The 13,942-nt window shown below is 45.3% G+C and overlaps 2 protein-coding genes across 23 annotated transcripts in view; both read right to left on the reverse strand.

Moving 5' to 3' along the window:
• The window catches only part of LOC123070267 (uncharacterized), a 13,887-nt gene extending 3,141 nt beyond the window's left edge, over positions 1-10,746 (reverse strand). For 2 of the 22 annotated variants that reach the window (XR_006433581.1, XR_006433578.1), the window contains exons 1-8: positions 10,129-10,745; positions 9,412-9,623; positions 4,330-9,299; positions 3,116-3,432; positions 2,899-3,047; positions 848-2,814; positions 514-731; positions 269-384 (exon numbers count right to left, since the gene is read on the reverse strand). Coding sequence is in view for 12 of the 22 variants with exons in the window: in XM_044493374.1 (XP_044349309.1) it covers positions 100-127; positions 269-384; positions 1,365-1,718; positions 2,638-2,814; positions 2,899-3,047; positions 3,116-3,248 (957 nt within the window). In the remaining 10 variants the exon portion in view is untranslated. Of the gene's footprint in view, positions 1-56; positions 385-513; positions 732-847; positions 2,815-2,898; positions 3,048-3,115; positions 3,433-4,329; positions 9,313-9,411; positions 9,631-10,128 lie in introns of all 22 variants that reach the window. The other 20 variants (XR_006433580.1, XR_006433579.1, XR_006433575.1 and 17 more) reach the window with 20 other exon arrangements.
• Positions 10,747-10,872: 126 nt separating this feature from the next.
• LOC123065495 (uncharacterized) lies at positions 10,873-12,500 on the reverse strand. The gene is made up of 2 exons (XM_044488761.1): positions 12,302-12,500; positions 10,873-11,622 (listed from the first exon to the last, which is right to left on the reverse strand). Exons 1-2 carry the CDS (start codon positions 12,385-12,387, stop codon positions 11,358-11,360), a joined length of 351 nt encoding a protein of 116 aa, XP_044344696.1. The 5' UTR covers positions 12,388-12,500; the 3' UTR covers positions 10,873-11,357.
• Positions 12,501-13,942: the final 1,442 nt, after the last annotated feature.

Raw genomic sequence — 13,942 nt, forward strand, 5'->3', positions numbered from 1 at the left:
TGAATTTTGGGGACATCAATGGCTGGTTTCAACATAGATATGTGCAAGATTTTCACCTGAAAATAATAATGGGTTTCTATATCTGTCCATCAGAGTGCATCATCTCCAATAATTATCCAACAGACTGCTACAAAGATTATTTGTCCATATGATGGCTCTAGTCAGATATATATTCAGACATCATACCAGTCGATGCAATATATGTACTCCGAAACTAAGCCTGGTGTTTGTACTGTTTATTAGCCTACAGATGTTCTCACCTACTCACAAGTATCTATGCAAGATTGTGGTAGTGGGCAGTAGCAGCGGGCTATGGGAAAGTTGTTTCATCAATGCGAATGCGCACTCCTTATTCCAGCTCTGAGGTTGGTGTTGACACAACTCCTGACAGAAAAAAATCATGAAAATGTGTTAGACACACAACTGTTCATGTCCTACCGAGCACGTCAACATATTGCCAATTGGTGGGTGAATACAAAGGTACAAACTGCATGCATATTAAGAATGACGTACATTATGGATACTATGGTAACAGCCAATACTTTGTCGCCTCCCACTACAGGCTCCCTTGCAACGTTGGGCATGACTCCATATATTCTGTAACCGTATAACTGAGGACACCGGTGCCCCCTTTAACGATTTCCACTGCAACCACCACTTCACCATCCCAGACCAAGCAGCAAAGGCTCATGTTGTTTCCACACAGATCTTAGTAAAACATGAAAGCGATACTGAAAAGATATAAGGACAAAAGAGTTTTGAATATAAACGCTAGCCAGATAGATAAAACGCCATGTGCATCTACAAATTTGTATGGAGACTTGGATAGGCAATGCATCGTCTTCACCTCTAATAAAAAGCATGTAGAGATCAGTACATGTTCACTTAGTAAAATTATAGGCCCTCTAAGCATGTCTTCTCTGTAATAATTACACTAAAAGCTGTAAATCTGCAAGGGCTCTCTTGCTGGCAGGAAGACTTTTATGAGAAGCCATTGATCAGGACTGAATTATTCAACATCCTCACTCAAAGATTTTTCATCATTCCCATGGCATAAATCATGTAGTTCAATCCATCTCCTTTTATTACTCGATGGCCGTTAGGTAGTATACATCATCTTCATCCCCTATCTAACCAGCCTGAAAGTTTACTACTGGAACACCACGATACAACCATAGAGCCTCGTAATCTTAGCATGGAGCCGACGACTGCGACATGTAAGTTGCGACGGCATCTCCGACCACTACACGCTGACAGCCTGCTCATACTTGACCTTGCTTCTCGATCACACATGTAAGGAGCGGCCATTTGCAAATTCAGCATGATGTGGTGAAGCAATTTGAAGAAGGAAGTAGTGTGCGTACGCATCTGAAGATGGTGGTGGCGTCGGGGCTGATCTCAAGGTGGGCAATGATGGAGCGGCAGAAGATGTGGCTTGGGCTGGGCCTTGGCTTGATGCCGGGACGGCTGGGGCGGCGGCCCATGCGATTGCTGCAAGCGAGCGGGACGAGCGTCGTCCTCGTGCAGACGCGGGCAGGGACAGACAGCGCCGACGCTGTTGGTCGAGCGTGGCGGTGCTCCAGTGACGAGGATGGCGGGGCCCGGTCGGATCCGGCCGGATCTGGACGGGACGGATCCATTTCCGGCGGATTTGGCGTGCAGGCGGCCGGATCCGGCGAGATTAAGGGCTGGTGGCGCCATGGCCCTTCTGGAGGTCCCTGTTCAGCGAGAAAGAGAGAAAGAGGTGAGAGGAGATCGAGAGGAAGGAGGAGAGGGGCGAGGCGGCGGAGCGGCCGGAGCTCCGGCGGTGAGGCGCGGCGGAGGTGTGGGGTCGCCGGCGAGGCGGCTTGCGGGGGCGAGGGGAGCTCGGGCAGGATGGAGCTGCGGGAGGCAGAGCGGTCTGGTTCGGGCTGGGTTTCCAGGGTTATTTTTGTAAAAGTGAAATGTTATATAGAGACCCAGTAAAACAGGGACTGCGGGTTAATTTCTTACAAACTGAGGGACCTTTATGCAAAATTGCTAACGACGACGGACGAGAGAAACCCAATTTTCTTTATTATTACTAGTACAAATGCCCTTGCGTTGCACCGGGCTAAAATTTAGATATAACCTGCTCCATATGCCACTATACAAGACTTTTTTTAATTTAATTATTGTATAAAGGTTGGAAATAAGGTTACATGTAGTATTTCATTTTGGACTTTGACATTTGGATGTACCCTAACCATGTTTGTCATGATCTATTTCAGCTCGTCATTTTGATTCCATTCTATGAAATAGTAGTTGTGTATGAAATGTTCTTTCAATCAATTTTTTTGTTGTTCAAAAAAACACGATTACTTTTTACTCTGAGAATGTGTTTTTAGATTTTCTAGAATTTTTTTAAAAATGAAATCCTTTTTATGGTGACGGACATTTTTTAGAATATTATATTTCATTTCTTATTTATTTTGCCATTTTTTTGGTGCATTGAGAGTGTAGGTGTTTTATTGGTAGCAGCTAGCTCAGAGTCGTTGTTGCGCATGTAGCCAATAATTAGAGTTCAAAAAATCCATCGTCAAGAAAAAATAAAGATAATTAGGGAAAAAATAAAAATGAATGAAACATAATCAAGAAAGTTACGGATATGTATATTACCATGTCATGCTCCATATATTTTTTGACAATCTTTGTCATAAAGGAACTATCTTCTTGTATGCCGAGGTTACCATCCCGTTTTAATAGTGAGGTAACAAAAGGACTCTCAAAATATACTTTATTGTCATTCTGTACATGAATTTGGTCCTTTAAACAACATATATATGCATAGATCACCTGAAGTTAAGATTTAGAAAAATACATTACTAATAAATATTAGTGTTTAGAAACTCGTTCCTGTTTGAGTAAGTGTATACTTACATCATCATTTACCCACTCATTTTTATCTAGCAGACACATCAATTGATTTTGTCTCACAGAACTTCCATCTATCTGAACCAGCAATTCTTTACTTAAAGATGATTCTATTGCTATATGTGCACATAGATCATGGTCGGTTAATTCATATTCTGCAAAAAACACAATAAGTTAAGAATTTATTGAATACAAAAGTACAAATAATAAATCAAACAAATACCTTGTGGGAGATAATCATATGTCTCATCAACTTTGATCTCTTTATTTGAATCTAGTTCCTTTGACATCATGTAATGAGAAAACAGGAGAAAATGTTGAGCTAGATGGGGATGGAGGAGATGGCAATGGATCATGATCTATCTGAATATCTGATTCCAGCACAATGGATTCAAAACATCCAGAAATTGGTGTAGATGCTGATATAGTTGGCGACATTGGTGATGGCTCCAGAACACCTAATTCCGCAATTTTTGCTTTTTTTGAAGGTCGGTTATCCAAATCCTCTGTAATCTTCAGTTCAGCGATGTCATCTGTTTTCTGCAGTTACAACACAAATAAAAGGTAAGCCTCGAACCGTTAGTTTGTCGGTAGAATATTTCAGATTCAGACCAATCTCAAATGTGGATTTGTAGCTTATAAATACATGGTTGAATGATTATATAACAATCATTTGGCAGTACCTATCAATCAGATTTATACCAAAGTGAATCCATACTACCCCCTAACTGAAAAAGGTAATGATATTGGCATCTATTTTACTGAAAGTACAGTACATTATATATACTTTCAGTTATGTTCAGTAAGTCATATGTTCAGAATACATCCAACTGCGAAAGACTGGTTACACTTCAAATATATGTTGAAAAGCACACATATATCCAACATAAGATGTTTGTAGTACACGCTGAGATATCTATTCATGTGTATGCCACTGCAAAGCTAATAGATGACTAAGCAATTGGATTTCATTAGTACCACTATAACTGAAGAATGACCAAGCAGATTTCTGGCTGCAATTGTATTTCGTTGGTACTATATGAGTAAGGCTATCACAGAATCCATCAAGCACTATAACTGAGGAATAACCAGTTCAAACAGTGACAAGCAAGCAAATTTTTTCAGGACAAGATGATCTTTCAAGCATGCAGTTCAGAAGTTTCAGAACACACGCGTTAGGTTCACAGCTTCAGAGTGATTCGGCTAGCTAGAGAGGGCAGCAGCAGGGACGCGCACGAGCGCGCGAGTAGCAACAGTCGCCGCGCACGTTGCACGAGTGAGCAGCAGCAGCAGCAGGGAGTCACCGCGCACGGGGAATAAGCAAGCAGCGGCAGCAGCAGGGACGCGCACGAGCTCGCGAGCAGCAACAGTCGCCGCGGACGGGCTCGCGAGCGAGACAGGGGACAGAAAAATTAATCAAACAGGGCACAAACATACCTCTGGTGTAGCCGCCGCAGGCGACATTGGAGTGCTCGACGGATGTTGTTGTTCCTCCGGCAAACTCGACGCTTCTTCCTCCGGCGAACTTGGCGAAGACATTGGATGTTTCGTCCAAAATTGATCTGATGGAGATTCTGGCCGACTACTCTTCCGTCCTCTTATATAGCAGAAAGCAACAATCCGGACTGGACACTCCATTGAATTTTGTTCGACAAGGACACGGTGAATTTCGTTCGACAAGGACACGGTCTGCAATCTTTCCAAATTAGGCACGGTCTCGCGCGCGAGCACAGCGCGACGCACGTCCACCGTCGTCGGCATGGCTTGACATGGAATGAGGCGTACTTGGTGCCGCGCACACGGGGCAGGTCGCCACGGCGGGTTCGCACGCACCGCACAGGGACAGCTACCGGCAATGGAGCACCAGAATGGCAGAACACAGGCGTCCCAAAGCAACTTCACAGGTGGGCTGCAGCAGCTGGTACAGCGTGGCGCGGAGGCCGGCGGCGACGACCTCGTGGCTCACTGCCGGAGCCTCTCCTCCAGTTCGCCGTTGCGGTAGCGCCCGCAGTCCAGTTCAGCCAATACGGCCTGAAGCCGCCCCGCCGCAGCGCGCTCCACAACGCCCTCGCGTGCCGCTGCCGCGCCGCGACGCCTCGCCCCAAGAGAGCACGCCGGCCGCCTTATCATCCTCCGCGGCGACGCCTCGGTCCGCCGCGCCCTTCAACGGCCGCCGCGACGCCTCGGTACGCCGCGCTCTACAACGGCAGCCGCGACGCCTCGCCCCATTCCTCGGCCCGGGCGGCGCATACGCCCGCCGCGACGCATCCCCTGCCTTGGCCTCTGCGGAGTCAGCGCCGGCAGCGAGCGGCGGGGCGTGCACGGCGATTCAGTGGAGGCAGGGTGTTTTATGCAAAAAGACGAAACGTTATCCAGATTTAAGTAGGAGCGCGGGTTAATTTCTAAGAAACAGGGGGACTTTTTTGCAAAACGACCAACGACGTACGACCAGAAGCGATCGCTGGTTTATTAGTAGGGAAAGATATAATAACTAGCACAAATGCCCGTGCGTTGCAACGGGAAAAACAACAAATCCTTAACCCAATGGCTCATTCGTTTTCTGATTCTTAAGCTTATGAATTTAGATGTTATATGAAGGTTTCATCGGGAAAAGAATGTGTTCAGTTTGCACAAGTTCATGAATTTCCCCTGCTTCAGTCTGCTACTCATGATATTATTGCTATCCTATCAGCAAACATTCTAGAGGGACTAATAATGATTAAAGAGTAGTACTACAGAAATTTCTTTATCTGGAAAATTATGAAAAATATCTTAAACTATGACCAGAGCATTGTCAAGATTAAGCGAAGAAACATGGCCATGCTAGCATTGATCCTTGGCGGAATCATCGGGGCCAAAACTGTCCCTGGATTGACCACAACCACATCCAATCCATTTTCCTCTGCAAACTTCCATGCTGCCTTCTCAGCCGGTGTCTTTGAAGGAGGGTACCAGAACTAACCAAGAAAAGATAGAAAATGAGATAACTGCAAAGCCCAGCTGAAAAAATGGTTGCATCGTAACAATTTTAGAAGATGCCCTTTTTGTGAGTCCATTGATCCAAATAGAATCAAATCAGCTTGGGGGTGGGGGAGTTGATCATGCTATCATATGCACAACTGAAATATAAGTTGCTACTGCATCTGCAGAACCATATGTGATTTCAGATTTCTATCTCATCAAACAAACACTGCACTTCTTGCAGTAACCAATTGCGCTGAAGGATGCAGATAACCTTTTCCTGTCTTGCTTAACAGCTGCAGTGTTTTTGTTGGCATAAATAATTTAGTAACTGCACTTTTTACAAGGTGGTTGTATCATCTCACCCCGTTCTTGTCGCAGTAGTCGATGTCGGCTCAGTAGCGCTCATGGAGGACCTCCCCGGCCGGCATTATAATTTGATTGAATGGAAAAAACCCTCCTCATTATTAGTGATGTCAATCCTGAAATAAGATGACAACTTGAAGGAAAGGGAAAACCTGTGATTGAGCTTAGATTTCAGTAGAGGGACTTGAGGCCTTCTTACATGTGACTTCGGCATGGAAAACGGGCACATGATTAGTGTCAATCCGTAAGCCGTTAAAAAAATGTAGGAACTGGGGTGTTGGTTCATGGAGAGAGTATTGGACTATTTTGTACTTTATTGAAGTACCAATTAGATTAAAGATGAATGAATTACCCAAACCTCTTGGTATATAGGTGAGGTGGCACGATCAGTGGCACTGTCCTTTAACTTCATGTATAATCTTGCATGTCCTTCCTTACTCCTTCCATTGCAAGAAAGCTTGCTCTTTCTTTTCTCTGTCAGATGCATGCGCCTCTTCCCCTTCACACTTATTAATTTTCCAAGAAATCCTGTTCCTGAATGTTATGTTGCTCACTGCCAAAGCTCGTCCCTCTCTTGTTTTTCCAACAGATCCATGCCTCATCCTCCAATTATTTAACTCCCAAGAAGGCTTGTTCTTAGGCAACTTGCTCACATATTTAAACTGGTGGGATTTATTGTTACAAAGCGATGTGGGACTATCTTTTTAATGAATAAATTAACATGAAAAGGCTGATTAGGAGCCCACTTGGGCCTTGGTGAAGCTTGACGTGTTAGTATTTTTGAGATTGGAAGAGTGCTAGATTGGCCGTGGCTGAGGCCCAAAAGAGTGTAGGGCAGGCCTAATACACATCCTGCACGGCAGGGAACAAACAAATGAAGCTTTTGTTTACGTACGGACGAAAGTGGCTCAGATAGATTAGTACCATCTCGGATATAGAAAATAATAAGTGGACGGACGACGGATGGACCGAAAACGGACGAAATTATGGTGGTAAGAAGCAATAGCTCTCTATTATTATAGCAAAAATGCCCGTGCATTGCAACGGAAGGAAAAATACAAACAAAATTGTCAAGTTTAAGCATAAACTTGTATGTTGTCCCACTTGTAGATGCAATAAGCTTAATTATTCCCAGCAATAAAGCAAGCACCACTTCACCTGAAACAGACTGACAGGATTATAAATTCAAGAGGCAAAAGAGTTAACTTGTGCGTGAGGCGTGATTTTATCAGACTAAACAATTTAAGTGTTAAACAAAGCTGTCAACCCAATTTCCTAGAACTTTACATGATTGAATGTTACTGTATTGATTAACCAGGATGTGAATAAAACTACTTGGTGTTAAAATGCACCTTCATCACTATGGGCGTTGGAGAGAGCAATATCCTACCTGGGGGACGCTGCCACGGTTATAGCTATTGCCGTGCCGATTACTCGTCAAGATGAGCAGGTTCATTTCTTCTATGATCTCATCATCGTGGATGTTCATTTTCTAGCTGCCTACAAAAGATAGTAATGGAAGTGTAGCTAGAAGCTAGATAATTAAGTAATTGTAACATGTACTCATATAAGAAATCAGTTCAAATAAAGATCTAGGGACATGTCATATTTAGGTTCTGGTGGATGAATTCAGCATATCAATATAAATATGAATCGAACATCATAAAAACATACCACGGGAGTAGTGAGTATGGAAGCTAGCTAGTGCTTCAATCATTTCTGGCTACTCAGCGAACTTAGATTTTGAAACACTAAATCAAGAAATAACTCATGAATGAACATGTTTTTATTATGGGGAAATACACTTAAACATTAAAAGGTAACTTTCTTTGCTCGACACATTAGTATGACCAGACATTCTCATCACCAAAATTCAGGGCATCATGGAAAAAGGTCATCAGAAATTTAGTCTGAACATATATGATTTCGTTTGTCAAGTAAAAAGTGTATCTTTACATATATAATATCCATATTTTCATGAAAAGTTTGCTAATGAATCTGAAAGTGGAAGAGTAACCAGATTTTTGTAAGGGTGCATCATCCAGTGTATGCTCAGACCACGACCTAAATAAAGGTACTTGACCTTAAAATGCCCTTTGCCTGTCTGGGCATTGGAGAGAGCAATACCATCCCTGGGGCCGCGTACATGAGTACATCTATTGCCGTGTCGATAACTCGTCAGGATTGGCTGCTTGAGTAGAGTCCAGACACATATATAAAAGAACAGGGCAATGATGCATTTTAAGTTTCCTTTGCACTACACATTGCCTTTAAATTGGACTGTGGTTCTATGAATTTCTTCCGTGTAAATCATTTGGAATAACCTCTACAGTGTATATAATCCATAAAAGCTTATCATAATAATCCTTGTTAAGCCTATAGAATCTGTCCAGTGATAATTTGGAATGAAAAAATAGAAGTACTTTGATAAAAAAATCAACATGAAAAACATGATGATAAATCAGTGGTATATAACAAGTTCAAGACAAACTCATCCTTTTGTGCATCAGCCGTTGTTGGGCTTGATTACACTGGAGAAACTGTGCTACTATCTTGCTAGTTCGTCAAGGAGGAACTTCAATTACTGCCTTATCATTAACAACATTCAGTATGTTAACAGAGGGAGTATCTTGAGATGGTAGTTTAGTATATCAGCTTCATGCTCATCTTGAACTGGGAGTGTCCCTTGGGAGATGGTTTCTCTTTCTTTTTCTTCTGCACAAGTAAGCTGCTCACTTGCAGTTGGAGTACGGGGGCAAACCTAAAGACAGATGTGAGATGTGGGGTTTAGTTGAGACAAATTGCAACAAATTAGATGCCCGATAAATATGAGGTCAAGGCCCCGGTAGCAGCACAATACATGTCCTCTAGCTGATGGTTCTAGGCGAGAGACAGAAACGCGAGCAGGTGGCGGTACACGATGAATAGAAATCAGCCCAGCCATGACATCATCTTCATCCACTGACTCCGTATCCATATCCATCGCCTCCCCATCCTTCTCCAATCACCGGCTCGACAATGTGTGTCTATAGAGGGAGAAGCACAGGAACAACAGGGAGACGGATCCGAGGCAGATGAGCCTGTTGTCAAAACCTGATCAGACAGAACATGAAGCAAAACATACTTGTGGAAGACTGAAGATCATGTGGCCTTGTTCATAACAGCCTGAAGGGCAAGGAGAGGAGGGCATACCTCGGTGGTCGTCGCCGGGTCCTCATCTATGACCTGGCCTACCTTCAGCTCGTGGAGAGGGTGTCGTAGATGCTGCTGCAAGTTCCAGCTCCTCTGTTGTGGCTGCGGGAGCCCGACGTGCTGCATTGATGACCAGCAGTCCACCGGCAAGAGGGCGCTTGACCACTTCACAATGTGATTTCAGCTTGCACATTGAGAAATACCAGTAATAGCTGTAGGCTTAAACCAATACCAATCCACAACGATCAGCCACAGGAATTTTCAAACAATTGTACACATGATTAGCATCAAAACACCCAAACACATGAACTTGCGCGGACGAAATTGATTCAAGAAATACCGACATGAGCAAAACGATTACGAACAGATATGCATGGTTCATTCAAATATTTAATTGTTCAGGCAGAACCGGCACAACCAGGCCAGCTCGAACAAACACATGAATAAAGCCCCCAATTCGCCAAGTCTAGTTAGCAACTCGCAAAGAAATTGCCACAAATCCTAAGGTACCAGAACTCCCCTTGGCGCCTGTACAAAGTCACGACATTGAGTGACTCGATTCCAGCACACGTGCGAGTGGAATTTCAGAATTCCCCAAGTAAAAGTTGCAAGAGCAAGTACACAGCCCAATCCGAAATTCTGAACACAGACACATCGAGTGCGTATGTACAGAGTGAGCAGCAGGCTGAGAGGAAGAGAGAAGGAGGTGTTGGTCACCTGGTAAGTGCTCGCCGCCGGCGTGTCCGCACCGTCCTTGGCAGTAGTGCGGCGCTGGCCAGCTGTGGAGCCGAAGCTGGATCGACGGGGCGCCCTGCGGGTGTCTGGGGAGGCGTTTTGGGAAATCTAGATCGGGGGTAGGAGGAAGGGGGCGTTCCCGGTGGCTGGGCTGGCCGGCGCGCGGGTGGTGAGGTGCGGGCAGAGGCAAGCTGAAGGGCGAGCACGCGGGCGTGCACAGAAAGCAGCGCTCTGGCGTGGGCGCGGACGGAGGCGAGCACGCGGGTGTGCGCGGACAGCAGCGACGGCGGGAGCTGTCGTCCTCTACTCTGGCGTCCTCCATCCTCCCCCGCGACGCCACTCCCCCGCCTCGCCGCGCGCCGTCTCGGCCGGACCTGCCCTGCCTTGCCGCACAACCGCCACTGCCCCACCTCACTGTGTCGCCTCCGCAGCACCTGCCCCTCCTCGCCGCGGCATCCCCGCAGCCCTCAACCCGTCGCCGCCGCCGTCGCCAGAGAAACCCGTAGCCGTCGCCGTCGCCGTCGCCATCGCCATCACCATCGCCATCGCCATCGAAATGGATAAGACTACGAGGATAGAGAATGCAAATCTAATGAATACAGGGGGTTTTCTGCAAAATGTAACATTATATACAGACTTACTAAAACAGGGATTGCGGAATAATTTCATATAAACCGAGGGGCTTTAATGCAAAATCGCGCGCGACGACGTACGACACAAACCCAATTCTCGTATTTAAAGATATATATATATAGTAGTATATGAAACAAGGAGATACACACGGCATCAAGGCAAGTGGAATTAAATCAAGAGCCAATTACGTGGGAATTTTACACCCAAAAAAAATACTATGTCTAAATCACAATATTTTTCTGAGAATTATAATGAAAAAGAGAGCCCCTTTAAAATAGGTGCTTGATTGCTGCTTTAAAATAAAGAATTTCTCAAATATAGTCAAAAAAGGATTTCTCAAATGGGCAATACTGGGCGCCGGTGCGCCGGCCGAAAGTTTCGGCCGGTCGCACCCTAGCCGCCAGATGCCACTAGCCCTGGTCGTTGGATATATAGAAAAAGGAAACGATTCTTTCGGACATTATCTTCCTCCTGACGCATCTCGTCCTCGCGCAGGTCCCTGTACTTCACCGTCTCGTGCAGCTTTTTCCAGTGCCGTGCTCGCCTTCCACTTGCGCCGCCCGCGCTCATCCTCGGCCTCATGCTTGCCGGCAACCCGCTCTCGTCGAAGCATCCTTGGGCCGCCCGCGCTCGTCCACGGCCTCATGCTCGCCGGCAACATGCTCTTGCCGACGCATCATTGGCCGCCCCACGCTCGTTCTCGGCATCGTGTTCACCGGCAACCCATGCTCGCCGCCGCATCCTTGGGCGACCGTGCTTACCGGCCATGGCAACCCTGGTGGAGATGGCTGCAGCGCCCCGTCGTCAAGCTCGTGTCGTATCTCGCCCTCAATTTGCTGGTCACTACAAAATAAATCATGGGTCGTAGCAAAAAATTAACACAGTTCCAGCAAAAAATCACTTCACCTCGTCGGTGATGCCCATCCCCTCCCTCGCCCTCCTGTAGAAACAAATGACGACGACTCTGTGGTCTCACAGCAAACGACAGTTGTAGCAAAAATTGGGGCTGGTTCCAGCAAACCAAAAAACGGTAGTAGCAAAAATTTCAGAAATTAGACGGCGTCCCAACAAACCGAACCTTGATGGTAGGAAAAATTGAAGCTGGTTCCAGCAAACCAGAACACCGGTGGTAACAAAGATGCAAAGTTTAGGGCTGGTTCCAGCAAATCAAAAAGGCGATGGTAGCAAAAATCGACGTTGGTTCCAGCAAAAATACAAAAGGGTGGTAGCAAAAAATACAAAAGACGACGCTAGTTTCAGTAAAACCAAAACGTCGATGGAAGCAAAAATGTGTGCGGGTTCCAGCATCTGGCCTCCATGGTTGTAGCAAAAATGCAAAGTCGAGGGCTGGTTCCAGCAAATCGAAAACACAGTGGTAGCAAAAAATGACGCTGGTTCCAGCAAAATACAAAACGGTGGTAGCAAAAACATACAGAACATCGCTAGTTTCAGCAAAAAAATTGAACGCCGATTGAAGCAAAAAAATTGTGCGGATTCCAGCAGCTGGCCGCCATGGTTGTACCTCTTGCCAGCATCCACAGGCTGTCGTTGTAGCTGGAAGCACCACACCTCCGCTCGCCGACAGTCGTCTTCTACGCACCTCTGCATCTTTGTTTGTGCTCCTCCGGGGTCGTTCGCTCGCCACACACCTCTTCCACCGCCGGCGAGCTGTTTATTTGGAGGTAGACCACGGGAGGGAGAGGACGCGGGGGAAGAATGGTTGTGTGGCTAGGAACGCGAGAGGATAAGAAAGAAAGTATAAGGAAGATGAGCAGTTGGGGTCAGTAGATTAAAAAGCGGTGGGGTCAGCAGATAAGGCTGCACACGAGCCAGACGATCTGATGCAATCGAATGAACCGCGCGTGACCGGCGCAACGGTTCGGCCGGTGCCCCGGCCAGGAACGTTTCCCTTCTCAAATGCGCTCCTTGAAACAAGATTGTACACTCACCTGCAACATTTTTTTTAGTCAAACTCACATGCAACAATTGATTGTAAACATAAGGGCCAATGGCTCCGTCCATTAATACACACACATCAATGTTTTTTCTCCCGTTGCAAACAGGATCCCCAAGTTTGCCAACCATTTTCCTTCATACTTGAATCAAGCTTTTTCTATACCTTCATGTTATAGGAGATGTAATACCACATGACATATGTGGTAAGCAATCCAAACAATTCCAAAATAAAATAGAGGAATAAGTATATTTTTCGTCCTCGAACTCTTCCCAGAGTTTAGAAATCGTCCCTCAACTCTAAACCGGAGAATTTTCATCCCTCAACTATCAAAACCAGATAGTTTTCGTCCCTCGTGCCGCTTCGGGCGGTTTTAGTCTGGGGTGAACAATAAAATCGCAAAACAATAGCAAAAAGAATCAAAAAAATCTGAAATTTTAGAGCATCGAAGATACTTTGGTGCGCAAAACACGTTCATTGATTTACTGTTCATCCCGGACTAAAACCGCCCAAAGCGGCACGAGGGACGAAAACTATCCGGTTTTGATAGCTGAGGGACGAAAACTCTCCGGTTTAGAGTTGAGGGACGATTTCTAAACTCTGGGAAGAGTTTGACGATGAAAAATATACTTATCCCTAAAATAAAATAGGAGATGTAATAATTTTCAGATCATCCACACACCTCACACAAGTAACATTAGCTTGCGAAGAGCAATAAAACCTAACAAATTTTGCAAGTTTTGTGTTTTTTTTTGCCAGTCACCAAAGCACAAAGAGTCAGACTCCGAGTCCTCGCTGTGTGCTGACACAAACTCCATAGTTTCTATCTTATATTACAAGGATGGAGGATCTTTGCACACGCTCATAATATCATTAGATATGAATAGCTCTATGCTACATAGTCCCTAAACCTAGCCAACACTGGTTCATGGAAATTTGTATTACCTCCATAGTAAAGCAAAGGCATTGTACTAAAATGAACTTTACTATTTTCGGTATAATGCGATATTTATTGGGTATCACTAAGCAACGCCAACAAAGGCGCGAAGAGATACTCGCAACGAGGTTGATATTTCCGTGATTCAAATTGAACACACCTTCAATACACTTATGAAATCCTTCCACGTTATGTTTTTTTTTGCAGCATATTCGTTCATGGCAGCGTGGAGGATTTGAAAGAGTTTGTTGATGCCATCATGTCTTGCGGTG

This window comes from Triticum aestivum, chromosome 3B, assembly GCF_018294505.1.
Source record: "Triticum aestivum cultivar Chinese Spring chromosome 3B, IWGSC CS RefSeq v2.1, whole genome shotgun sequence".
Lineage (NCBI taxonomy): Eukaryota > Viridiplantae > Streptophyta > Magnoliopsida > Poales > Poaceae > Triticum > Triticum aestivum.